The following is a 27,159-nucleotide window of genomic DNA, read 5'->3' on the forward strand; positions in this document are numbered from 1 at the left end:
CTTAAAAATTATCTCTAGATATATCAACGTCGCAATGACAGAGTATTGTCTATTATTCATTATACACATAGATAATATTTCAATGAGTGTAAGGCTTAATCCTACAAGTACAAAACGTGTCTTAAAAAGTATACTTCATTTTAGTGCAAGCATCAAATTAACGCATCAAGTTAATTTGAGTCCCAAACAAACGTCAATCACGGCGAAATGCGTCTACGGTAAAATACTACACAAAAAATTTAATACTACAATTTAATTATACTAATTTCAAAAGATATGCGAAAAAGTCGATCACGGCGAAATGCGTCTACGGTAATACTACAATTTAATTATACTAATGTCAAAAGCTACGCGAAAAAGTGTGTCAACGAAAAAATCTAGTGATATCTTTTTCATTCAAGGTGAAATGCGATTCGGTGAATTACTACAACAATTTTATGCTTTTACAAATACAAATACAAATGTCTTTATTTCGCTTTAAAATGTGGTACAATAAGATGTTATAAAAAATATATCGTAGTCACACACATTCCACCAGAAGCTGGCATGCAAAACTATTCTAGAAAGTACCTAAATATAAAAAGAAGCATGCAACGGTACGTACTTAGAGTACCTACTTAAATCTAACAATATAGTGCACTTATATCTAGCGTATTACTAAAATGTTACAGGTCTAACAAATCTCATTTATATATATCGTTAAATTTATGTCAAGACTAGTATTTCTATATGGCTGCTATTTAACTGATCACCAGATTTAGTAAAATTTAATACCAAAAAAATATATTTTACCACCCTAAAATAATGAATGATCACCAAAATTATAACACCATTTTAATGTGAAATGATTACCAATTTTATAACATTTTACTATCCTTTTAAAGGAAATGACACCAAACTAATCATTATTAACCCAAAAATAGTAAATAATTACCAAATTTCAAACCCCATTTTAATGTGAAATGATAACCAAATTTTTACATTTTGCTAGCCTATTAAAGAGAATGACACAAAAATAATCATTGTAAACCCAAAAATAGTAAATGAACACCAAAATTAGAACTCCAATTTAATGTAAAATTATAACCGAATTTTTAAAACTTGCTATCCTATTAAAGAAAATTACCCCAAAATAATCATTGTAAATCCAAAAATAGTAAATGACCACCAAAATTGTAACCAAATTTTTATTAAAAATGTGCAAATATTTATTATAATACTATAAAATTCATTAATCCACTCCGTCACCTTTTTCTAGTAGCATTTTATTTCTGTAACAGTCGCAGTTCTAACCTAACCTAACCTAACCCACTTTTCTAGTAGCATTTCGTTTTTGTAAGGGTCGCAGTTCAAACCTAACCTAACCTACTTTTCTAGTAGCATTTATTTTCTGTATGGGTCGCAATTCAAACCTAACCTAACCCCTTTTTCCAGTAGCATTTCTTTTCTGTAAGGGTCGCAGCTCAAACCTAACCTAACCCACTTTTCCAGTAGCATTACTTTTCTGTAAGGGTCGCAGTTCAAACCTAACCTAACCCACTTTTCTGATACCAGTTGGGTTCTGTAAGGGTCGCAGTTCAAACCTAACCTAACCCACTTTTCTGATACCAGTTGGGTTCTGTAAGGGTCGCAGTTCAAACCTAACCTAACCCACTTTTCTAGTAGCATAACGAAATGCTACTAGAAAAGTAGGTAAGTTTAGGTAGGTATGCGGTGCGGGGTACGGGGGGTTGAGCGGGAGGGGCTAGTAATTTAGGCATCAGTTTACTTTATTTGGTAATATGTATACATTTTTTGGTAATCATAGTGGTTTATTGAGGTGAAAATATCGCATTAATTTGGTCTTCAAGAATTGGTGATCATTAATGATTTTTGGTGGTCATTCAATATATTTGGTATTTGAATACAATTTGAAGGGCAGTCGTAATTAAAACGTATACTTACGTATTTTTAGGCCTTATTTTTTTGATGTTCAGTAATTTTTTTTGGTAAGCATGATTTTTTTATTTAGGGCACCAAAGTATTTTTTGGTGGTCATTCTATTTGTAGCCTTTCTCTATATTTAGTACTTACATCATTTCTTGATTCCGTATTGTTATACAAGTAGTCAAATGTTACTAAATATATTTACGCTAAAACTAAAATCACTACCTATATGTAGTAAAAAAAACCCTAATAAATAATGAAGGCACTATTGTAGTGCCCCTTTAATATTATATTTCCTGTTTACGCGCCCAGTTCTCTAGTTAAGGTATCCTACGAGTGACAACTTGGACAATAAGGCCTTGGGAAACAAAATATTATTTTGCTTAAAAACACTTTTATAGCGAGAAGAGAAACCAACCAGTCACAGGATATTTGCTTTTGTTAAGGTATAAGCGGCTTTAACCTTTGTGTTGCCGTGTGCGCGTGATAACTTCGAAACTGCACACTAATCGGTTATGCAGGGGAGCTACAGCACTCTAGAGTGAGTTTAACGCTTGGTGTGACTACATAGTAGAGATGCACCGGATATTCGGTTACTAGCTGAATATTCGGCCGATGGTCGGGCTGAATATCCGGTATCCGGCCAAACATCGGCATTATAAATCGGGTGACAAGTCGTGTTGCGAAAATTATAGACCCATAAGTATTCTGTCGTGTATAGCAAAACTTTTCGAATCTCTTGTCTATAAACATCTCTATTATCACTTTAGTACATTATTTTCCAAAAAACAGCACGGTTTTGTTAAAAATAAGTCTACCATTACTAATCTCCTAGAATACAAAAACTTTTTATGTACCAGTTTTGCGAATAGGGGGCAGGTCGACTCAATATATACTGACTTTTCCAAGGCCTTCGACAAAGTAGATCATGGTATACTTTGTCATAAGCTTGCGTTCTACGGGATACACGGAAGTCTGTTCAGGTGGATATGTTCTTACTTGAATAAGAGGAGCCAGCTTGTAGCTATCAATGGTTCTATGTCTGCCCCTATGCCCATTACATCTGGGTGCCGCAAGGGTCGCATCTGGGGCCATTGCTATTTTTAGTTTTTATAAATGACTTGGCAGAAAACCTCTCTTGTCCATCACTTTTTTATGCAGACGATCTGAAGGTGTTCACGAGGATAAACAATATTGATGATTGCACACAGCTACAAAATGACTTGCATACGATTTCTGACTGGTGTTTTAGTAATCGTATGTTTTTAAATGTTAGTAAATGTTTTATAATATCTTTTTCTAATAAAAAGCAGAAACTTTACTATGACTATGAGCTGACCGGTCAGAAATTAGAGCGTAGGGTTGTTGCTAAAGACCTGGGCATTTGGTTCGATGAACAACTTAATTTTAGGTACCACTATGAATATATCACTAAGAAAAGCAACCAAATGCTGGGATTTATCCTTCGTGTTACCAAAGACTTCAAAAAGCCGAGCAGTCTTCTATGCCTATTTCAGAGTCTCGTACGCAGCGTGCTCGAGTATGGTTGCATCGTCTGGTCGCCCCATTACGATGTGCACTCTAACAACATTGAGCGAGTACAAAAAAAATGCCTTAAACTCTTGTCCTATCGATACAAACCTGATCTCATACGTCATAGTTATGATCAAAGACTACATACACTTAGCATATCCTCCCTTAAGTCTCGCCGTCTCCTACATGACTTCTTATTCCTACACAAACTTCTTCATCATAAAGTTGACTCGCCTAGCTTATTATCCCTGGTCACTTTCAATACCCCTCGATTCAGATCCCGTGCTCCCAGGACTTTCGCCCTTCAAATCTACAAAAATAATACATCTTTTTATAACCCAATCGTTAGAATGTGTCGTCAGTACAATGATTTAGTTTCACAATATAGAGACATCGATATTTTCAACTCACGGCTAGCAGTTTTCAAGAGGCAAGTCATTAGTGTTCTTGGCCACCATACTACACAACAACAATAGTAAGCAATTTAACATGTTACGATCATTTATGTAATTTAAAAATTTAGTATGTTTTAAGATATTTTGTGTTTTTTTTTAATAATTTTAGGATAGTTTTTGCTCGTTGTTACTTATTGTTCTTGCTGTGCTCACTAATTTTGGATGGCATTTTTATACAAAGCCTACCACTTTCATTGTAATCATGCATTGAATGTCGTCTGTATAGTGTGCCTTATGAATAAAATAAAATAAAATAAAATAAACAACTATCCGTTGCATCTATTCTGGCCTCAAATGTCCAATTCCTGGAATGTCCATATGCGTCGAATGTCCAATTCCTGGAATGTCCATATGCCTCGAATGCCCAATTCCTGGAATGTCCATATGGCTCGAAGCACCAATTCCTGGAATGTCCATATGCCTCGAATTTACAATTCCCGGAATGTCCATATGCCTTGAATGTACAATTCCTGGAATGTCCATATACCTCGAATGTTCATATGACTCGAATGTCCAATTCCTGGAATATCCATATGCCTCGAATCATCATCATCATCATCTCAGCCATAAGGCTTCCACTGCTGAACATAGGCCTGTCCTTTGGACCTCCATATGTACCGGTCGGAATCGACTTGCATCCAGCGTCTAACTGCGCCCTTTATAAGGCCGTCGGTCCATCTTGTGGGTGGACGTCCTACGCTGCGCTTGCTAGTCCGTGGTCTCCACTCAAGCACTTTTCGACCCCATCGGCCATCTGATCTGCGTGAAATGTGGCCTGTACTTAATAGTCCTGTGGCTATATTTTGAGCCCTAAGTTAATAAAATATTAAGTCTTTTTTTTTTCATTTTATGCAAAAGTTTTATGTATTGTCTGTCTAACTTTATGTCCATAGGTCTTCTATTTCTTTTGGGTGCGTGGTATATAGTTTACGAGATTTTCAGATCGTAATATGCTGCCTCCTTTTTCATACATTGTATAAAGAAGTAAATGTTAGGGGTATGTGGCAATTTTATATTAATTCGATGGTGCCAACCCTCTAATGCGTTGTTAGTTCGAGTTACAGCTTATAAGTTCAGGTGTTGTTTTTCTTATCCACTGCTTGTGAAAATATTTTTGAAATTTATTCACTATAACGTACTGTTTGCGGTGTACAATCTTTTATCGATGCCCAATTGCCCATGCTTCAGTCATTTTATGAGCAGGGAGCAATGGCAGAAGGGATGCCATTCTGGTCATGTTTCGACCTTCTTTCAGTTTATTTAGTTTTAGCTTCTTAGACTTTTTCCAAATTGCTCTTCTAAAACGGTACCAACAGCCAGATATTTGAACCTGTGGAAACAAGGCAAGCACGGCGTTAATTTGTGCCTGCTCGTAATCGCATTTGAAATCAGTTAAGTATGCATAGATCAAGCTTTTCTTTGAGCAACTTAAAAAGCGGTAGTAGGTTTCTTCCTTTTTATTTGGTAGCAACCCATATACTACGGGAAACACATTATTGGTTTCTATATTGAATTTGCCATTTAAGTGTAATGTGTACATTTGGACGAACGGGCTCGGTGCACTTTTAAACGTGCCATCAGCTGGATATGACCCCTTTTATTGTTTTATTAAATTTTGACACACATGTCCGTCTTCGCATACGAGGAAATCCTCAACAAAACTTTGAGATAATCTTACGTCTTCGGAGTTTTTAAAAGTGAGTCTATCTGCGCATTGAAACTTTTTTCGAGCAGCATAACATGTATTTTTGTATGCCAAGAATGGCGGTATTTTACTATTTTTTTTTATTTACTTTTAAAAATTCTTGAAACTTATCGTCGTATATACTTTAAATTGGTCCCAAGTTTTGTCAGACATCCTTTTTTATTTTATCCAACGCCATGTCTATTTTGCTTTGAACTTCATCGAAAGCATATAAAGAACCAAATGTTTCTTTTCATCAAAAGAGAGGCAGAAGACGTCACGTCTCCATCACTTATTATAAGATATACCTACCTAAATTAGCACTCTTGTTATGTGCACGTGTGAAGAAAATATTTAATAGGTCAGTATTTGTCCATAATATAGTTACCAAAAAGATTTGCGCATAGGTATAGGTACTCGTATGATCCAACTGAGCAACAGGTCTTCGGTTTTTAAAGCTATTCTTTATCTAATTAGAGCTGTTAAAAGATACCTTGAAGCTAAGTCAATTTACAAATTCCAAAATTCTCAAGGGTAATGATATTAATTAAATACCTAAGTCTTGTATACCTACATGCTTGGCACATTAAATAAGTAAATAATTAAGCACTGCCAAGAACCCGGGTACTTAGGGGTGCACTTTACTCTGCCAATTTCATACAATGGTTTATTGCTCGTATTACGAGTATATGTGAAATTCTTGAGAAGATTTAACTCACCAAGTGAGTAGTGGTCTACGTCTGGGGCGTTGTTTTCGCAAATACATATTACAATGCGGTCTGTATGCAAGTTACGTTTTTTTTTTAAATAAAACATTTTCAATTGAATTTTCATGATAGTAAAACCTAAGTTAAATGGAAGCCAGTGATCACCTGAACCCTGCGGCTTACCTATCGCTTGTGGTCGCCCTTGCCCATTACGACGCCGCCGCCGTGGAAGTGGACGTTTGCGGTGAACGTGCCAGTGCCAAGCATATCACCCAGCTATTAACGTGTACTGGATGTTAAATCAAATAAGCATGTAAAGAAAAAACCGAAATTATAAGAGATATATACTATGTTTGTTCTTAAGAACCATAGAGAGATGGGATTCGGAAGAGTTTCAATAACCCCTTATTCAATAATCCTTTTTTTTAAAGGCTTAGAAGAAAGTCCCCATAACAATGTATTTAGTTATATGTAGGTATATAAAACAGGTATTAGTAATAGCCGTAATTGTTGAAATTATTTCATTATTCTACCGCAAGTGTCCGATAAAAGTTTTCGTGCCTACTTCAGTGGAGGTCTTTGTAGATAAAATAATGCGAAACAATCCTACCGTCTCCAATTCTCCCTCAATTGCTCAAAGGTTAACTGGAAGAGATCCCTTAGAGGGATAAGTTTGCCTTTGTACTAACGACGAATGTTATTTTTCCTGTTTTGTTTTGATTTTTGTACAATAAAGTGTTTTACTACTTCAATCGAAGCCACAAATCAAACACGGTTATTGTGTACAACAACCATTTATTGGGGAAATTGATAGTTTAGGATACAGACGTTAGGGTTCATCCACATATTAATTACGTCACAGGAACAGGAGGGGGAGAGAAGGGGGAGGGGGGTCCTGCCAAGTGTGATAGTACCTATACGCAAATAGGTATTAACGACCTATTTTTTTTTCCTATAAATAGCTGTGACATGGGGGGGAGAGACCCTTCCCTTCATAAAAAAACTTATAAGTAAATCGAAATTTTGTGTGATATAACTCATGGACGACCCTTTATTTCGAATGTAAATTTCGAAATTCTGTATCTAAAACGATATATTGCAGTGTGGCGCAAAGGGAGCAGGTGGAAGATTTTCATGCAATAGTTAACGATTTTTTTCTCAAACCCCCGTGTAGGTAGCGTGCCGTCAAGTTCATGACACGTATTCAGGTTGTAAAATTTAATAACAAATATAACAATATAACTTGACCACCGATTAAGTATGTTATGGGTACCGGGTATAAATAAATAAACAATTCAACCTCGAATCAACTCCTAAATACAAAAGGCTACAAATATAATGACCACCAAAAAATACTTATGTACCCTAAATAAAAAAATCATGCTTACCAAAAAAAATTACTGAACACCAAAAAAATAAGGCCTAAAAATAGAAAAGTACCACCGTTTTAATTACGACTGCCCTTCAAATTGTATTCAAATACCAAATATATTGAATGACCACCAAAAATCATTAATGATCACCAAATCTTAAAGGCCAAATTAATGCGATATTTTCACCTAAATAAACCACTATGATTACCAAAAAATGTATACATATTACCAAATTAAGTAAACTGATGCCAAAATTACTAGCCCCTCCCGCTCAACCCCCCCGTACCTCGCACCGCATACCTACCTAACTTAACCTACTTTTCTAGTAGCATTTCGTTATGCTACTAGAAAAGTAAGTTAAACTGCTATCAGTTAAGTGGGTTAGGTAAGGTTAGCACTGCGACCCTTACAAAAACGAAATGCTACTAGAAAAGTGGGTTAGGTTAGGTTTGAACTGCGACCCATACAGAAACGAAATGTTACTAGAAAAGTGGGTTAGGTTAGTTTTGAACTGCGACCCTTACAGAAACCATCAGAAAAGTGGTTTAGGTTAGGTTTGAATTGCGACCCTTACAGAAACCAAATGCTACTATAAAAATGGGTTAGGTTAGGTTTGAACTGCGACCCTTACAGAAAAGTAATGCTACTGGAAAAGTGGGTTAGGTTAGGTTTGAACTGCGACCCATACAGAAAATAAATGCTACTAGAAAACATTAATTTTGGTGGTCATTTACTATTTTTGGGTTTACAATGATTATTTTGGAGTAATTTGCTTTAATAGGATAGCAAGATTTAAAAATTTGGTTATAATTTTACATTAAAATGGAGTTCTAATTTTGGTGGTCATTTACTATTTTTGGGTTTACAATTATTATTTTTGTGTCATTTTCTTTAATAGGATAGCAAGATGTAAAAATTAGGTTATCATTTCACATTAAAATGGGGTTTGAAATTTGGTAATCATTTACTATTTTTGGGTTAATAATGAATATTTTGGTGTCATTTCCTTTAAAAGGATAGTAAAATGTAATAAAATTGGTAATCATTTCACATTAAAATGGTGTTATAGTTTTGGTGATCATTCATTATTTTAGGGTGGTAAAATATATTTTTTTGGTATTAAATTTTACTAAATCTGGTGATCAGTTAAATAGCAGCCAATACAAAATGTCGAAATTATAGAACAAAATAACTAGTAGATAGCTAACTTAGTGTTAGTATTACATATTTCTGATTTCAAATTAATGACAGACTCAAGTGAAGTGAACTGAATTCAACACGAAAATGTACGCTGCAATATCTCACGGAAAAGTAGGTACTATAACCGTCGTCGTTAGTGTGCGAGGAAGATGAGCAGTTATTCTAGTATGAAATAAATTCTTACAAACTGCACATTTCGTTAGTTTCGCTAAAGAGATCCGTTTGCAATATTACGCTTCAGTTACTGAGCACCAGGTGAGGTATAAAAAGGAAATCTTCATCTTTTTTATTTCACGTGGAAAAGTCAAGTTGCGATATTGATTTACGGGACACTAACTTACGTATACATTGTTTACAGGGTTACATCTTAGAACTTAAGCGCATGTAAGTAATTAGCAATCGCCGTCTTGTATATAATATTTTATAAAATAATAATTATAATGTCCAGCTGAAGAAGTTAAAACACAGCTATCATCTAACAATAACTGTGACCTGTGCTATAAAGTAAGTGTGCCTAGTGGTAACCCATATTGTTTTACTGGTTTGTACAAACCAGCGCGGAGGTTTTATTTGCAGTTAAACCGTTATTAAGTTAGCGCCCTGTGTTTACACACCTGTTGATTGTACTTACAACGCCACGCCAAATTGTGTTCTATGTTAAGGCAGGCCTATAAACGGAATAATTTATGCAGGAACTAAAATTCAAATGTTTTTTTTTTTCTTTTTTGCCTGTTGCTCACAATACATGTACCTAGTTATTTAACTCTGCGATTATCTACTGTGAAGTTTCATTTGTTTTATTTTATTAGGTTTTTAGCTGATCAAAAGTCAATCATGCATACTCTCTGTTCTATGGGAAAGTATTTTAAAACAAACGCTAGGAATTATGAAGGAGTTTGAATACTAAAAAAATCAAATATGTATCCATCACTCCTACACACTTATATACTATTAATTTTACTGACGGCACTTCTGTAGCGCTAAGCATTAAAGTATGTTTATCCCATAAAGTGATATATTCCCCGGAGAGTAAATGTCATAAAAGAGCTCCAGGTCCTTTTAAATTATTCGCTGTACGGGCTCGCTCGTAAATTAAACAGTTTCACGGTCCAACCATTGTTTATTATTGCATTAATTGAATGGTAATTTGGAACAATATGTCAACAAAATATAGAATAATGAAACAATTTAGGACCTATTATTACAGGCAGACAACAATAAAGACCCAGGAGTAGGTACTATCACAAACTCCACTAACCATAATACAGTATTTTTATACCATAAATTACAAATAGAAATAGCTAGCAAATATAGGTACCTACACCTATTTGATTAAATTCAATTTTTATGATTAAGTTAGCGTTTAAAGTATAAATCTAAAAGTAACATACCTTTTACTTGAACTCTATTATGGCTACTTTTTGGATTAGTAAAACGTGTTCCCGAAACAATCTCCCTGAAAGAGATGCTAGAATTCCTAATCGTGGCAAGGTCATTTACTATTTACCCATGACCTACTTATCACGGATCGACTCAGCTTGCCCGATGTGTACTTAACCAGAAAGGAAATACGAAGTGAAAGGGAAGCTTTACATTATTACAAATTCGTACCTACATAGATATACAGTTATGTATTTAGTTACCCGTGGCAGTCGCTTTACAGTTTTTTTAAGGGAAGTAAATATGTACAAGTACCTACTCGATTACTTTGGGCATACTGAAAATTCCTGGACTGGCCACTTACAAAAAATAAGTCGTCTCATATATCAGAATTTTCAGATTCAGGCCCACGTATCATTGATAGTAAAAAATATGTTATTTAGGCAGCATAGTGTTGTCAAGGTGTAATTATATTGATACGGATAAATGGCCAAAAATGTCATACTCGCATACTCAATTAATATTTAGGCAATACGTTTACCTATTATATTATTGGTTTACCTATTATATGTACATATTATATTATTGGCGCTTTTCCGATGCGATACTTACGATTTACGATAATTGAGCTTGACTGCACGCATATAAAGTATGTTTCAGATATTCAGAAGTCGTCAATTTTTTTTTACCCTTTTTTCCAGAATGTTTTATTTGTACCAGGTTGTTTTACACAACACTGTTACGTTTCACTCTATAATGGGTTGATTCAACCAATCCCAGCGCACTAAGTAAGGTAATATAGCGCGTTAAATCTTTTAAATTAAAAACAAGTTGTTTATGGGTCCAGAAACTGATAATCATGTAAACGGCCTTCATTAAATCTCCCTAAGGCGCTATTAAGTGTTAATAGAAAACACCTTGTACTTTGTTTAAATATATACAAAAAAATAAGGGATGTGGTTGCGGTAATGGTTGACATTTTTGTAATTTGTTAAAACGGTACAATTAGATATGAGATTAGTTGTAAAAACCAATAATCAAGTAAAAATATTGTAAATGATAATGATGTTAAAGGTCGATAGGTCGATTTAGTCTTGAATTTTGAGTTGAAGCGGGTACCTACATAAGTCAACTAAGTACCTATGTAAGTACATATATGTATAAATTGGTTACCTACCGCAAAGAGATTATTTAACTAAACAATTAATTAATTTCCTCGCAGTAGTCATGAAAAGCACTTTGTAATTAATCGGCCGCAAGTGCAAAGTTTTCTTAATAAAACATCCAATTTCAAATGTCATATCGGCCTGAGTAGACCACGCCTTCAGTTGTTAGTACAAATGTAAAAATATGGGTGCACAAATCATCTCAATAATATGTCCCATAGCTCTTATGTCAGCGAATGAAGAACTATGGGATATATTTTGAATAAGTTGCCTATACCCATATTTTTACAGTTGACTGTACTGTGTGTAGCAGTGTGTGTGTAGCTGCAGATAGATTTGGAGAACAGTAAACAACAAACAGAGTTCATATTGTGTGTTTAAGCGAGCCAATCTTTCGAAAGATCCTACAAAGCAAACAGTTTTTTATAAAGTTTGTCCAGTTTAAAAATGAAGTTCGTGTTTGTCCGTGATTAGTGTGATAAGTTAAGTTCTTTGGTTATTTACCTTCTCTGTAGTATGATAATCAAGCGGTATACTATACATATTAATGTGGTCTTATCAGTCTCATCACTTATGTATTATGTACTTATTTGTTATACTTGTATTAACTATTTATTCTGACTATTTGAAAGTGACATGACTCCCTAGGTCGTAGGCAGACTGACGAGTATTTCTAACATCAATCATCATCCCTCTTGCCTCGGAACTCTCGCAACGCTCGTGTTTGAATCTCGGGATCTTTCACTTGACAAATAACAAATACTATTTCTTGTTAGGCATTATGTTAGTATGAAGTGTTTGGATATATAATTGATAATCTCATCCAGTTATCATTTATGTTTCCAGAAGATTCTAAAATAGTTGTCATAATTTATTATTTGGTGCATTTATACACAATTACGTGAAAAAGGGGCTTTATCTAAGTTTTTACTACTCGTATTTTACTTAGGTGTAGTGTTTAGACCATAAACCAAGCTCAGAAGTATACATAGGTATTTCTACCAATACAATACTTAATAATTATTACCCCCTTGGTATTGTAAAGGAGCTAGGTATACCTACGACACAGGCACAAATGGATCGCATTTACGTATCCATAATTGTGAATCGACGCAGTGGATTGTGCGACAAGAATTGTAAAGAACCACTCAAGTCGAGCGTGAAAATGCAGCTGTGAGACACAATGAAGGTATAAAACATATTAGAAACTTTGCCTTCTGAAAGAAATACTTATTAGCCTTTGTCAAGCTTAAGTTATGCTTTCCTATCCACACATCTGTTTTTATGAACCGTTAGGTATATTATACATAATATGTACACTTTTGAGATCTCGTAGTAAAAGAAAATGTTTATTGTTTGAAAATATAACTCTTTGTGTATTTTTTGAGGTAGGTATTATTAGAAACGGCTCAAGCGTAAGGACGCCTTTACACCTGTAAGTTATTTGCGTAATATTTATATAATTTACTTACGGTTGCATTTATACTTGCAAGTTGCAATAAATGCTTACGTAAGTTGTGTAAGTTTAAACTTGCAAACAATATTAGACGCCCATTTACATTATGCTTCCCAAATCAGTAATAAAATGCCTTCTCACAGTCGCCACGATCAAACAGCTGCTGCATACATAATTTTATCCAATAGTCGAAAGCAAAAGAAAAGAAAATGCTGGATAAAACCATGGCTAGAAAGAAGAATGGCATGAGGTGCATTTGAAAATCTTTTGAAGGAGTTAAGACTGGAAGACCGAGACCAATTTTTCAATTTTATAAGAATGAATTCTACGACTTTTGAATATCTTTTGGAAAAAGTTGCACCAATCATAAAAAAAATGATACACATTTTCGACCGGCTATTTCATCAGCTGAGAAACTTATGGTCACTCTTCTCAACTTATCAATTTAGTTCGATAAGCTGTGAGTCGCTTCCGTAAACAAACTCGAACGTGTTTAGACCTGTAATTTTCCAATTTACGTAAGCTGCGAGAAATTACAATAAGTCACTTACAATAACTGTTTACACTTGAAAAAATATCGTAAGTCGCTTACGTAAGTGACTTCCGTAAGTAAAACTTACAGGTGTAAAGGCGGCCTAAGCGTAAGACATTAGGAATTCACCATAATATATGCCTTTTATCGCCCACTTCTGGGCATTTAGGTGCCTAGGCAAGTAGATAACCGCTTGCGTTACGACAACGAAGCGCTTTGTAGTACCTACCCTGATAGAGATACTTATAAATAACTTATAATTCTTCCATATTAGTGCGACATTGGCAGCTGCGTTTTGTTAGGAGCGTAAACGTTTAGCATGTTGGTTACGCACCGAGGAGTTTATATCACATTCTTTGGACCATCGATTAAATGAACTAACATTGTGTTTATTTTGGTACTTATTATTATTATAACCACATTTCCTCAAATGCCTACCTACCTACTAAGAAATATCTTAACAGAATTTGTTAATAAAACAGAAGTTGTTATAACTAAGAAAGTTCCGGACAATCTGTATTTCTGTCACTGTGAAGCAACAAGAATAGTACCTAGGTACATACTGTTTAAATTTATAGTAAGTTAAAGTTTTGGCACAAACTTACTCTGATTGATGGAAGGTGTGCTATTTATTTTCTGTCTTCTAATTTTAATGAACTTTTTATAAAATTGGAAATTACAAGGATCTCGAGGGTGAAAGTCGTAGGAACGTGAGCTGATGATGGTGATGAAATGATGAACTCCAAATGGCTCCAAATAAAAATGTTACAAACGATATTATTTTCGTCTGATTTATTTAGTCTCCTCATTTCTGTTAAATATAATATTGTATATATATTTCCATTAAACTACAACCCTACTCAAATATGCATAGCGTATCAAAACTATTTCTAAGTTGGCTTTAGTTCCACATGCTTGCAATTACAGCGCGCCGTTATTAACAGTGAAACTGGTTGATATCCCATTAATATTAAGAGGAATAGGGCATTAACTTTGCGACCTTAACTTGTTAATAAAAGATTAGAATTATTATTTGTTTAATAAAGCACATCGTTTGTTTAGTGACGGGCATATTTTAATTAGGTTAGACTGGTAAGAGAGAGGAACGAATATCGCTGACAACCTCCGTCCGTATATGATCACGGCCCATTACGTGACTAGACCAGGAAAAGCTTCATACGTATTAATATTGCAGTATGTATTATTTTTTGTCGTAGCGTTTTGTTTCGCACATATTTATATACTCGTACAATAACTATTATATGAGTTTGCATAATCGTGTAACTATATTTCGCTATGAACAACTTACAAAATGAGACATATGAAGATACCTAACAATTAGGATTGTTCATTTTTTTTAGACCCCCATTTTTATTTTATTTTCTGAAAATATAGGTTAATTTAAGATACCAATTTGAATGATTTAGTAATTCGTGGCTCGGTTGAATATTTATAATTTATTGAAAATATGAGATACGACTTCTCGTAAATTACATGTCGTCGGCTGATTAGGATAATGCACAAGCAACAACAAGCATTAAAAAAATAGTAGTCATTGTCAATTGATTGTAATGTCACCTGTCGACAATGTCAGTGTCACGTGTTTCTATAAATAACAATCGTCTGGAATGGAAAACTCGTTTATTTTGAATCATTAATTTCAAAATACCTACGCTATAAATTTGAGAAAGCTGATTCCAGAAATCTGCCTAAGTTATATAATATAACTTAGTTTTATTGGAGTATGTATCCATATAGCATCCAACTCCAACCATAACTTGGCTGAAATCAAGGGAGCAAAAATACAAATGTAAGTCACCTACATCATATATATTTTAACTGATTCGATTTGTAAGAAGATTGGATTCATAAAATCGTTACAAGCGTCCATTGCTAAAGGTAGCTTAGCACCCAGTGGGTGCTTTCTACCGGCTTGTCACCATTGTTTGGATATTGTACTACATACTTATACTACTATATTAGGAACATGCCAATTTTGCTAATTATATCCTATTATTTCAGGTCATCGTGATTCCTATTTAGATACAGCTGTGAGATATGTAACTGCACTTGGGCCCAGAACAAAGTTGAGCATTTTGTATTGAAACGAACGTCATATTAATTATTAATCGTCGTAATACTTTACGACCGTAAATAATGCCTGGGAACAGAGTAAATAACAAACCATACACTTCTCTTCTGGATGGTCAACAAGAAACCATCATTGTCAGATGCTCGTGCAGAACATGATAAACATACATTTAATGTAAAGTTACTATTTTTTTTGGAAACATATATAACATATTTCCCAAATTAATAAAAAAGTAGGTAAACAAAAACATTTTTATTATTCACAACTCTTTATTAAGTCTTGTCCACCATGATATCAGCAGCTTGAACTGCAACATGTACCTGGAAATTAGAAATTATATCTTTTTAAAGCAGTTTCAGGCTGAAATTTGAGTATGGCTATGTATTCTTGTATATTCCTTCTTTCTAGTAGGCACCATCTCTGTTTAACGGTTTGCCTTTAGATACTCTGGCTACATTACCACAGAAAATAAATAGATACCACGACCCTACCAATAAAGTGAGCTTTTAAATACTTAATTGTAGTAAATTAATATTAATTTTATACTTACATCAACGTGATTCTCACAGCAATACTGTGTGTAACACGTGAAGTAGGTAGGTATTCCAAGTTTAATTCACGGCACCATCTTTCACGTCGTAGGTCTTCGTGGATTCGAACTATTATTTTTGTCAATCATTCCCACACATAGGAACAAGGTTTTTGATATATTATTAAGCAATGAAATCTACTGTTTAGGTATTAATTATAAATCAAATTGTAACAAACAAGCGCAGCGGTTTAACTGAAAAATTTTGTTATGACAATCGATGACAATGATAACTTTGACAATACGTGAGTGACGGATTTATTTACTATGGTTCGATAACTTTTATTATGCAATGACTTTACATTCAGCCCAGGAGAAGGTCAAACTAAGGTCATAAGGATATTTGTTGAAATATCTTCAATCCTCAATTATTATATCGCAGCAAATGTCGGAAACTGTTTAAAAACCTTATATCTCGAAATGGTTTTCGAAATAGAACATTTGAAAAAAAATGAACAATCCTAATTAACATAAAAGACATAGTTTAGTTTAGAAATACAAGTGTAAATAATAAGACATAAATCCGACTCAGCGAGTATATATAAAAATATATGTATAGGGCACCTACAAAATTTACTTAGCATAAATTGCAGTATTTATTGTTAACTACGTACGTAACGCTGATTTTGACTCAGGATTTTATAGGTTAGTTAGTCGAATTGTGAAACCTAAAATAAAGTATTAGATAGTTTAATCCCTTAAATTATCATACTTACAATTAGTTTTAGGGTCCTACGTATATTTCTCTGAGGGTACCTACTTATAGTAAATAATTCCTCCTTTTCCTTTTCATATTTCCACCACCCCTATCTCTTTCATCATAATATGATTGTTTGACTGCTTAAGATAATACTTACAAAACCAAGATTAATTAATTTTATAAGTACCTACCTATGAGAAAACAATTAAAATATCAATTATCCTTTATAAATTCAGCCTTAATCAAGTTTACAGAGGACTTGTATTAATTAACATTGTAGCTACCTTATTAAGTACAGTCAAAGAATGTACATTCCTACCTATTTTGTCCTTTATCACAGTGACAATAGTGTTAGGTCTCTAGCGACTTTCATATTGATTTTCACTGTGACAAGGTGCGTGACGGTAAATGGGTCGAAAATTAAATTATTTTACTGTAACTTCAAATAAACTACTATAAGCTTAGAAATAATAATACTCGTACAATTTAGTACGTAGGATTTAAAGTGTAAATTAAATTATTACTTAGTTGGACTTCATTTATAGGTTTCCGTACCTGAGGGGGAAAAACGGAATTATTTTACCAAACCTCTTCGTCTCTCCGTCCGAATTTCTGTCTGTCTATCCTTTCGTCTGTCCACCTGCCTGTCGTCAATCTGCCTGTCTGTCTGAAACCGTTTATTATTTTGATATAATTACCCCAACGGCGCTTCTACTGTTGGTATAATCATAATTATTTATATTTTAAAAAGAAAGAAACCGTGCATATTTGTCTTGTCGAATTACGGGAATGTTCGCCGGGCACTTGTTTCATGGCTCGGCGCACTAACTCTCGCTTCCTTTCAATTAGAAATGCTCTGAGCTTTAACGGGGTTTACACTAAACGTGTGTATCTAGGTTTTTTATTCAGCTTTTATTTGATAACACATATGTGTATGTGCAATCAACTATTTGGGTGCAATTTGCATTGTGTAGCTTCTAGTAAGGCGAAGGCGATTGTTGCGAAGTTGTCTCTTTCATGACATGACTATAAATTTACTAGCTGTTTTCGAGGCCAATAAACACATTAAGTCGGTTCTGGTTCCTTGGTCTGAACTAACTTTAATCTGGTATCATACAGGGACTACTGGTGTTAGATAAGAATAAGGCAACTTTCAGCAGCTGTATCCCAAGCTGTATTAAAAGGTCTCTATAGACCAAACTGGACTCATGCTGACGCAAATGTAGTCTGCTTAAGACTTATGATTCTGTGGAGAAATTTCACAAAATCAAGAATATTCGGGATTTTTCTACCTAATAGAATGAAAATGAAATTGTGATTGATCTGATGGCCTTTCGTTTCGAGGTCGGAAATGTGAATTTAACAATACAAGAGAATTTGGTCACTATTAACATATAAATAATACAACCCTCCCTTAATTAATATTTACAACGCATTCAAAACACTGTACAAATAGTTGACTGTTCCCACTTAAAAGCTATCCGTGGAGCAGAATTTAATTTTCGCCCCTTGTCCACGCTAATAGTTTAACCCTTTACCAGGCCCCGAAGAACCAGCGTGTCTTAATACGTACTTTATATGCTGTTGCAACCGTATTGAACGCCTTGTAAAAAATGTATTTATGAAAGTCGGAGATCTTCCTCTAAACCAGAAATAAAAATGTGGGTTACGGTTATCCCATCGCCTGTCTAAGTAATGAACTGTCATACTAGATTTTGTCTTATTATATTCTTGATCAGGCCAAGGGATATATTCCACCCACATCTTATATCGGTTATAATAGTCAAGGTTTAACTCCAAATCTCCTACGAACCACATGAATTCGCTCTAGGTTGAACACACAAACTGTTTTATTACTTACGTGAGTTTTTATGACATGACAAGACAATTTACCGGGCCATGGGAAAAATAGCTCCCACACAGTTAAACTCTAATAAGGCCATGGGATAATGTCAACCCACATCCTAATTCTGGTCATACACAATAATGCATGAATATTTAGCAATGTTTACGATTACATTTGCTTTCAACACTCAAAATCTACAAAATATCAAAAAATTGTTCGATCTATGTACTTCTGTTTCATAGAAATTATGGAAAGTGTTCGAATTTCTCCGTAGTTTGCTGAAATTAGCGTTCAAGTGAATTGAAATGGCTGCCAAAGATATATTACGCAATTTAGAAGCGTGTTGTGAATGAAGATCATAAAATAATATTTTCAGGGATTGACAAAATATTTTGTAGGTGGTTTGGAGTTAAAACCTGACTACGGTAACCGATATAAGATGTGGGTGGAATATTTCCCTTGGCCTGGTAAAGGGTTAAACTACTACGCACAACTACACTAATCAAGTTACACAGCGGTTGGCTTCCCTAAATGCCAGCCAGGCCGTCAATTTACGAAACACCACCAATTAAAGTGCTTGCTGTAAATCAAGTTTATTGATGCAGGAACATAAAAATGTATGAATTTACTGATGGAGTGCGACACATGGTCATGTGAAGTATTGTTACAGCGAAGTATGGTAAGGCGATGTACGCGTACGACTGTACAAAATAGATTTTATTTCTTACGTCTGCTTGTTCAAAATGTGTTTACAAATAAGATTTCCACAAATAATTAAATCGCAGCTTGGTAAATAACTTTTTACGTTTTGAGAATGGAGGAGACGCCCTCGTACGCCGCCCTACCGGGCGTCCCTCGACTGGGACGCCCGGTAGGGCGGAGGCCGATCGGACGTCCCAGGTTTCGCTGGGGCGATGCGGTTGAAGTGGACTTGCGCGGTCTCCATGCCGATAACTGGCGGGAGATGGCACAGGATAGAGACAACTGGCGTGTACTCGTGTCGGAGGCCAATAAGACTCATTTTGGGTCGCTGCGCCATTAAGTAAGCAAGTATTATTATTTTTAATATTCCGTGTAGTACTTATGGGGTACTTAAGTGCCCCCTCAAGTGTGCGTTATGTACGCTTGTGCATCATTCTTTTTTTTTAACACGACAATTATGTGATATTTTATTTAGACAAAACTAGTGTCCGCCTGTCCGGCAGTATCTTCAACAAAGTTAAATCGTGTATTGCGGCTACTAACTAGTGCTCGACAGTCCGTTTGGACGAAGTTAAATTGTGCGACGTATTGCGGCACGATAATAGAGTCGATTTAACTTCAAACTCAAATCCATCTCATAGATACACCGAACTCATGTTTTATACATTATCTCATAAGAATACGTTTTGTTATAGTTTGTATTTCATTAGATTTTATTATAATAAAATTAAGGGTTTTTGTTAAAATAAGAGAAGAGCAGTACCTCTTATCACAAGTAACAATTTACTTAAAAAGAGGTACATAATTATATAATGTTATCTGTAACTTACTCTTGATTGAATAAAATCATTTTGATTTGATTTGATTTGATCTGTCAGACTATGCGATTTTGGTATTAAGTAAAGGTAATCCCATCAAAAACATTACATGTAAAAAGATGCAAGTCTCGCGGTGTAATTGTTTTACTACAAAAAAGTTTTAAGATGTTATGTGAAACCAAGTCGGTTATTTTAATCAGTGCCAGGGGGTGTTAAACCGTATCAATAAGATATTTTTAATTTTTAGGGTTCCGTACCCAAAGGGTAAAACGGGACCCTATTACTAAGACTTCGCTGTCCGTCCGTCCGTCCGTCCGTCCGTCGGTCTGTCACCAGGCTGTATCTCACGAACCGTGATAGACAGTTGAAATTTTCACAGATGATGTATTTCTGTTGCCGCTATAACAACAAATACTAAAAACAGAATAAAATAAAGATTTAAATGGGGCTCCCATACAACAAACGTGATTTTTGACCAAAGTTAAGCAACGTCGGGCGTGGTCAGTACTTGGATGGGTGACCGTTTTCTTTTTGCATTTTATTCCGTTTTTTTTTGCTTTATGGTACGGAACCCTTCGTGCGCGAGTCCGACTCAGACTCGACTCGACGAGTTAAATGACTTGGCCATATAATTGACAAGTCTAAGACGTTATAGATATACCTAAAGGTAAATACTTAATAGTCGTAAGACTCTCAAGAGGTGATCATTTACAAGTGGCCAGTAATTTCTTACTTCCTGTTTATGTTCCATGGAGGATAGAGGTATTTTGTACTTAGTGATATATTTATAACAAAAAATGCATAAGTACATAAATTATTACACGAAATTTAATAAATGTCCTATCCATCTTAAGAGTGAAGTGCTTTCGTCACCGTATTGCAACCGCTGTCCACCCTTTAGTTATTTCATATAATTTTAGCAGGTTTCCTGGGTTCCTTGCATGGTTATGGAAATCTCTAGAGTTTTCATTCTTCTCTAAATATACCTAATGTCTTTCGTCTTGTAATTTTGTTTCGTTTTGTGATTTTGTCTAAGTGCACTCGGACATTTACGTGTAGGTACGAGTATTTATCTTCAAATAGATCCAGTAATAGACCTCTTGTCTTTGTTTATTTAAAGAATATAAATGGCCATCGACGAAAAAAGTTATTTACCAAGCTGCGGTTTAATTATTTGTGTAAATCTTAAATATATTAAGAACGGGTCACTCACGTATTTTAACCCGGGGGGGGGGGGGGGGGTGAGTGACTCGTTCTTAATATATTTAATATGTCTGTGTCTCACGGAAGTTGTGTAAATCTTATTTGTAAACACATTTTGGACAAGCAGACGTAAAAGATAAAATCTATTTTGTACAGGCGTAGGTACTTAAGGATTAATGCAGTTTGTATTTTTTCACGAATTAGGTAGGTATATGCGTTTTATTCTACACTGTTTATTTGGAATTTAGTGTTGTTATTCTATGTTGTCTGTAGAAAACGCTATAGGTAATATGTAAGTCCACGTGTACCTTATAATTTTCTTTGTGGTGCACGATGAAACATTTATTTATTATGTGCTTAAGTATACGAGTATGTGTACCTATAAAGAAAAAGGTCAGATGAAGAGAACATGCTATTTTGAATGTTGTCTTACTCGTGACCTTTTGTCTTCTGAATAACGCGGAATTACCGTGTCATTTTGGTACTGTTTGTTAAAGGCATGTGTAAATTTGCTAATTAGGCATTAATGGTATTATTAAACGATTAAATAATTACTTAAACTCAAAAAATATAAAAGTTTAGTATGTAATACTCGTACATATTAAATAAAGTACTATGTAGTTTGCGTTCAAAAAGAGTGAAGTTAAGAAAGTTAAGCAGTGGCGGCCTTTGTTCCGCCGTAGGATAAGGCCGATATGGGTTACAAAAATTAAAATTTGATTAAATGAAAAAAAAGCATACAAGCGAATTGATAACCTCCTTCTTTGAGATTTGGAAGACGGTTAAAAATATACTATAGGCTACCATCGCTTTGGGGTCATCCATTAATTACATCACACGTTTAGGGGGAGGGAGGGGGTCAAGAAAATGTGACATATTGTGACATGGGGGAGGGGGGAGACACAAACTTTGTGACGTCACTTTAACTTCATCAGTAACCGAAAATTTATTTAAATTATTTTATTCGCTGTACATTTAAATAACAAGTTTTTAAAACGATAATCGTTTTTATTCGTTTAATTTTCTTTCCTAAGCAGTTTTGGGTTGTAAAATTACTAATATTTATATCGTCAAAAATATTTTGATAAAATATTAATAATATTAGGTACCTACTTAATTCGATTTGGCGATTTCGTAGAAAAAATGTGACGTCACACTAGGGGGGAGGGGTTTGCCAAATGTGACCAAGTGTGACAAGGAGGGGGGGAGGGGTCAAAAAACCTAGAAATTCGTGTGACGTAATTAATGGATGACCCCTTTCGAAAAATTTTCATTGATACAGTATATACTTGCAGGTGAACAAGCCAAAGAGCCGGAACCGTCACGCACCGAACCGTTGCCCCGTCGCCTCGGCTCCGGCATGGCGGGCATCATATCCAAACTGAAGAGCGTGAGCACCCAGAACCCACCGCAGCTGGAGAGCAATCCGATCATGCAGTACTTCGAGATTGGCAAGGAGAGCAGTAATGCAGGTCCCGGGCTCGTGTGGCGCGTTCACGACGCCTACAGAAAAAGTGACGGGAAGGTGAGTACCAAATACAGTCGCGGATTTGCCCTAAGGTGGGCCTAGAGCGGCAAGATATTAGGGGTGGCAAATTGTGATAAAAAATTCGCTGATGATAACAAGAAATAACTCAAATGATGGGTCAATATGATGGGTGCTGGGAAAGGGGCGGCTACAGAGCCTGGGGCCTAGGGCGGCAAAGACTGCAAATCCGCCACTGACCAAATATCTTCTCTGTCAAATATCTTTTCTACTTTTTCTTTTCTTTTCTTTAGCTCTCTTTAATAAAATGTCGTCGTTCATCAAATAATCAATATTTAGTAACATTTTAATCCTAAGACTTCCATTCCTACATAGGGATTTTAAATTATCTGTTCTTACCAAAGTATTTACTACAGAGCTTCTAAATGTTAAATCCCGACCAACCCATTTCAATGCGCTGTAGAAAAGATTTCGTATTTCGTTCGTGGTGGACGTTGTTGCTAAGTATACATATAACATAGTAATATAGTATTGGCGCAGAGGTCGGTAAGAGTAACTTGACAGAATTAATATTACTTACTGTAAGTTGTTATTAAGTGAATACATTTTTTTATAAATAAAATAACTTATGACAACTAAATACCTATAGGTACCATACTAACCATACTTACGGTAGTTACGGTAAACAGACTGATTAAATGCTTAAGGTAAAATAGCGTACCCTTTTCGATCTCTGGTAGGAACAGTCGGCATCAAATGTGGTGACGGCCAAAATAGCCAAATATATCGTAACACTCCTTGGTTACGTTAGAAATAAGAATGTGTACATATTAGCCACTTTTGCCATCACTATGTATATGTCGGCGGCAGATCGTAAAACCGGGCATATCGAGATATTCCTAGGCATATCATGAAACGCCGCCATTTCATGATCTGACTAAGGTTTGCCCAGGCATATCACGATCTGCCTTATAAAAGAGGCGGCAGATCGATCAGAGCATTGGCATTCGTTGATATTCCTAGCTTCATACCGGGCGCATCGTAAAATAACCTCGTGAGGATTGCACGATATGGCTGGTGTTCGCTAGGCATATCATGAAATGCCTGCGTTTCATGATCTGCCTAGGAATATCACCCTGTGAGGTTTGCACAATATGGCTGGTGTTCGCTAGGCATATCATGAAATGCAGGCATATCATGAAATGCAGGCATTTCATGATCTGCCTAGGAATATCACCCTGTGAGGTTTGCACGATATGGCTGTTGTTCGCTAGGCATATCATGAAATGCCGGCGTTTCATGATCTGCCTAGGAATATCTCGATATGCCCGATTTTACGATCTGCCGCCGACATATATATTTGATACTGAATGTAACCCGCGGTGTTTGCCGTGTTGCATTTACTTACCCATTTACCGACACATTTAATGCACACCCACTGTTTAATAAATTTATTAAATTTATCGTTACTTTAATTTAATGTATCATAAGTATGAACAGTTTAAGGGAAACTCTTAAACTAAACTAATAAACTAAACGAAAGTGAACGCCATCTTAAATCAAGTATATATTGTTAAATTTACTTCATAAGTGCGTTAACATACTACAGCAACATAGAGTTAGACCAAGAAGTGTGCAGAGATTTGGACAGGCCACGCAGTTCAAGTATTATTTTAGACGTCTAACTTTTATGATATTATCTATGACGTATAAATAACACTGGCGTGGGCTATCTAAATCGCTACAGACTTTTCTTAGTCTAACTCTGCCTATACATAATACATATATATAGTACAAAGGTAAATGGGATCCGTTAAAAATAAACAAGTTAAATAGTAGCAGGTAAGCCAGGATTGAGGCGCTCGCAGCCAGGTATTAGGTATTGCTGTTGGGCGACGCGACGCGCGCCGTGGATTTCGTCTAACCGCACTACTAATGAATTTGTCAATCTGGCGCTCATGCAAACTTAATTGAAATACTTAATTAACTCAGAGGCGTATTATTGCAGATATGCAACTCATAGCTGATGCAGATAAGTTCGGACATAACGTTAATATCATTATTTAGATGTACATAAGCAAAGTATGTAAAACTCGATGTTAGAACGTCAGGATCAATATATACCTAGCTAATTAGCTAATAACTCTACCCGAATCTGTACAAAGTTTCGTTATTGCATGTAACTATAAAATTGATGCCATACAAAATATTAATGCATATACAACATTTAAAATATATAATATAAACTATATAAATATGGAATGGAAGAATAAAAGAATAGGGGGTTCTCAATCTTAATTATTTACTGTGTTATGTGCTTAAAATAATATTTATTAATTGACCTAGCAGGCGCGAAGCGTCTCCGTGGCAGCTTTGGAATATTTCTTTCGAATATCTATCTGGCTGTTTTCATGTAGTACATATTATATAGAATTTTTTGTGGATTAAGTTTTTATTTTAGAAAAAGGTCACTGCTGTGGATAATATACCTCGACTCTGGTACATATATTATACCTATCTCCCGTTTTTCTTATTTGTGTCTCAATTACCTACTAAAAAAATATATACTGCGGGTGCAGCGTAAAAATAGCTTTAGATTTCCTTAACTTTGCGAAGTCTATTGGAAATACGCAAACGAGTTAAGAGTGCTATTACATTTCGGGGTTGAGCGAGTTTAGGTATTTTACGCGCTGCGGCAGGCCGTGCGAGCTCAGTATGCCGATCCCTTCTACCACACTCGCACTACAATGATGGATCAAACATTCTTGATCCTTCGCGAAGCGTATTGAAACCAATCATAACAACACTAACTGTACTTAACTTTTAAAGTCCTAAAACTGTTATTTGGTAGGTACGAAAATAATAAATGCAGTGCAAATGTACATAGGGGCTGTTCATAAATTACGTCATCTATTTTTGACTATTTTTGACCCCCCCATCCCTCTAATCATCCAAAAATCATGCTTCGGATGACTCTGTTTCCTCCTACGTCATGCTACCATCATCCGATGTCCAGACCTCCCCCCCTCCTCCCATTTGAAACGACGTAATTTATGAATAGCACCATACTCGTACTTATGAAGGTATATTACTCGAAAGAAATTATAGGTACTCGCTTATTTACATGTTTCGTCATTGCATTTGGTACCTATAGGTTGTAAAGTTTGTATCAACGAGGGTTTAAAAACGAACTGGTACTGAGGATCTGATGATAATGATGATGATCAAGGTGGTCACGGATACCAATCAACCATGTAGTAACATGATTAGGCTCGTTTGATTCGTCTCAACAAGATCTTTGACACTGAAGATACACAGGGTCTGATGATGGAGCTGGAAGGTGGCCACGGGTACCAGTCTATCATGTAACTAAACCACTTCGTGTTTGGGCTCGTTTGATTCCTCTCAACAAGATCTTTGACACAAGACAGTACTCAGGGTCTGATGATGGAGCTGGAAGGTGGTCACCGGTACCAATCAACCATGCAACTAAACCACTTCATGTTTAGGCTCGTTTGATTAGTCTCAACAAGATCTTTGACACTAGGTGATACTCAGAATGATGATGGAGCTGGAAGGTGGTCACCGGTACCAATCAACCATGCAACTAAACCACTTCGTGTTTAGGCTCGTTTGATTCATCTCAACAAGATCTTAGACACTAGGTGATGAACCAAACACGAAGCCCAAACACGAAGTGGTTCAGTTACATGGTAGACTGGTACCACCATTCGTGGCCACCTTCCAGCTCCATCATCAGATCCTGAGTACTATCTTGTGTCTAAGGTCTTGTTGAGACGAATCAAACGAGCCCAAACATGAAGTGGTTTAGTTACATGATAGACAGGTACCCGTCGCCACCTTCGAGCTCCATCATCAGACCCTGAGTGCTTTCTTGTGTCAAAGATCTTGTTGAGACGAATCAAACGAGCCCAAACACGAAGTGGTTTAGTTGCATGGTTGATTGGTACCGGTGACCACATTCCGGCTCCATCATCAGACCTTGAGTACTATCTTGTGTCAAAGATCTTGTTGAGATTAATCAAACGAGCCCAAACACGAAGTGGTTTATTTGCATGGTTGATTGGTACCGGTGACCACATTCCGGCTCCCTCATCAGACCTTGAGTACTATCTTGTGTCAAAGATCTTGTTGAGACGAATCAAACGAGCCCAAACACGAAGTGGTTTAGTTGCATGGTTGATTGGTACCGGTGACCACCTTCCGGCTCCATCATCAGACCCTGAGTACTATCTTGTGTCAAAGATCTTGTTGAGGCGAATAAAACGAGCCTAAACACGAAGTGGTTTA

At 35.7% G+C, this 27,159-nt stretch overlaps 1 protein-coding gene across 1 annotated transcript in view; it reads left to right on the forward strand.

Moving 5' to 3' along the window:
• LOC134678670 (SCY1-like protein 2) overlaps nt 1-27,159 on the forward strand; it is a 132,696-nt gene that overhangs the window by 12,214 nt on the left and 93,323 nt on the right. Inside the window, exon 2 of the mRNA XM_063537316.1 lies at nt 22,658-22,887. Within this exon, the coding sequence (XP_063393386.1) occupies nt 22,723-22,887 (165 nt within the window). The 5' untranslated portion in view covers nt 22,658-22,722. The remainder of the gene's footprint in view (nt 1-22,657; nt 22,888-27,159) is intronic.

This window comes from Cydia fagiglandana, chromosome Z, assembly GCF_963556715.1.
Source record: "Cydia fagiglandana chromosome Z, ilCydFagi1.1, whole genome shotgun sequence".
Classification (NCBI taxonomy): domain Eukaryota; kingdom Metazoa; phylum Arthropoda; class Insecta; order Lepidoptera; family Tortricidae; genus Cydia; species Cydia fagiglandana.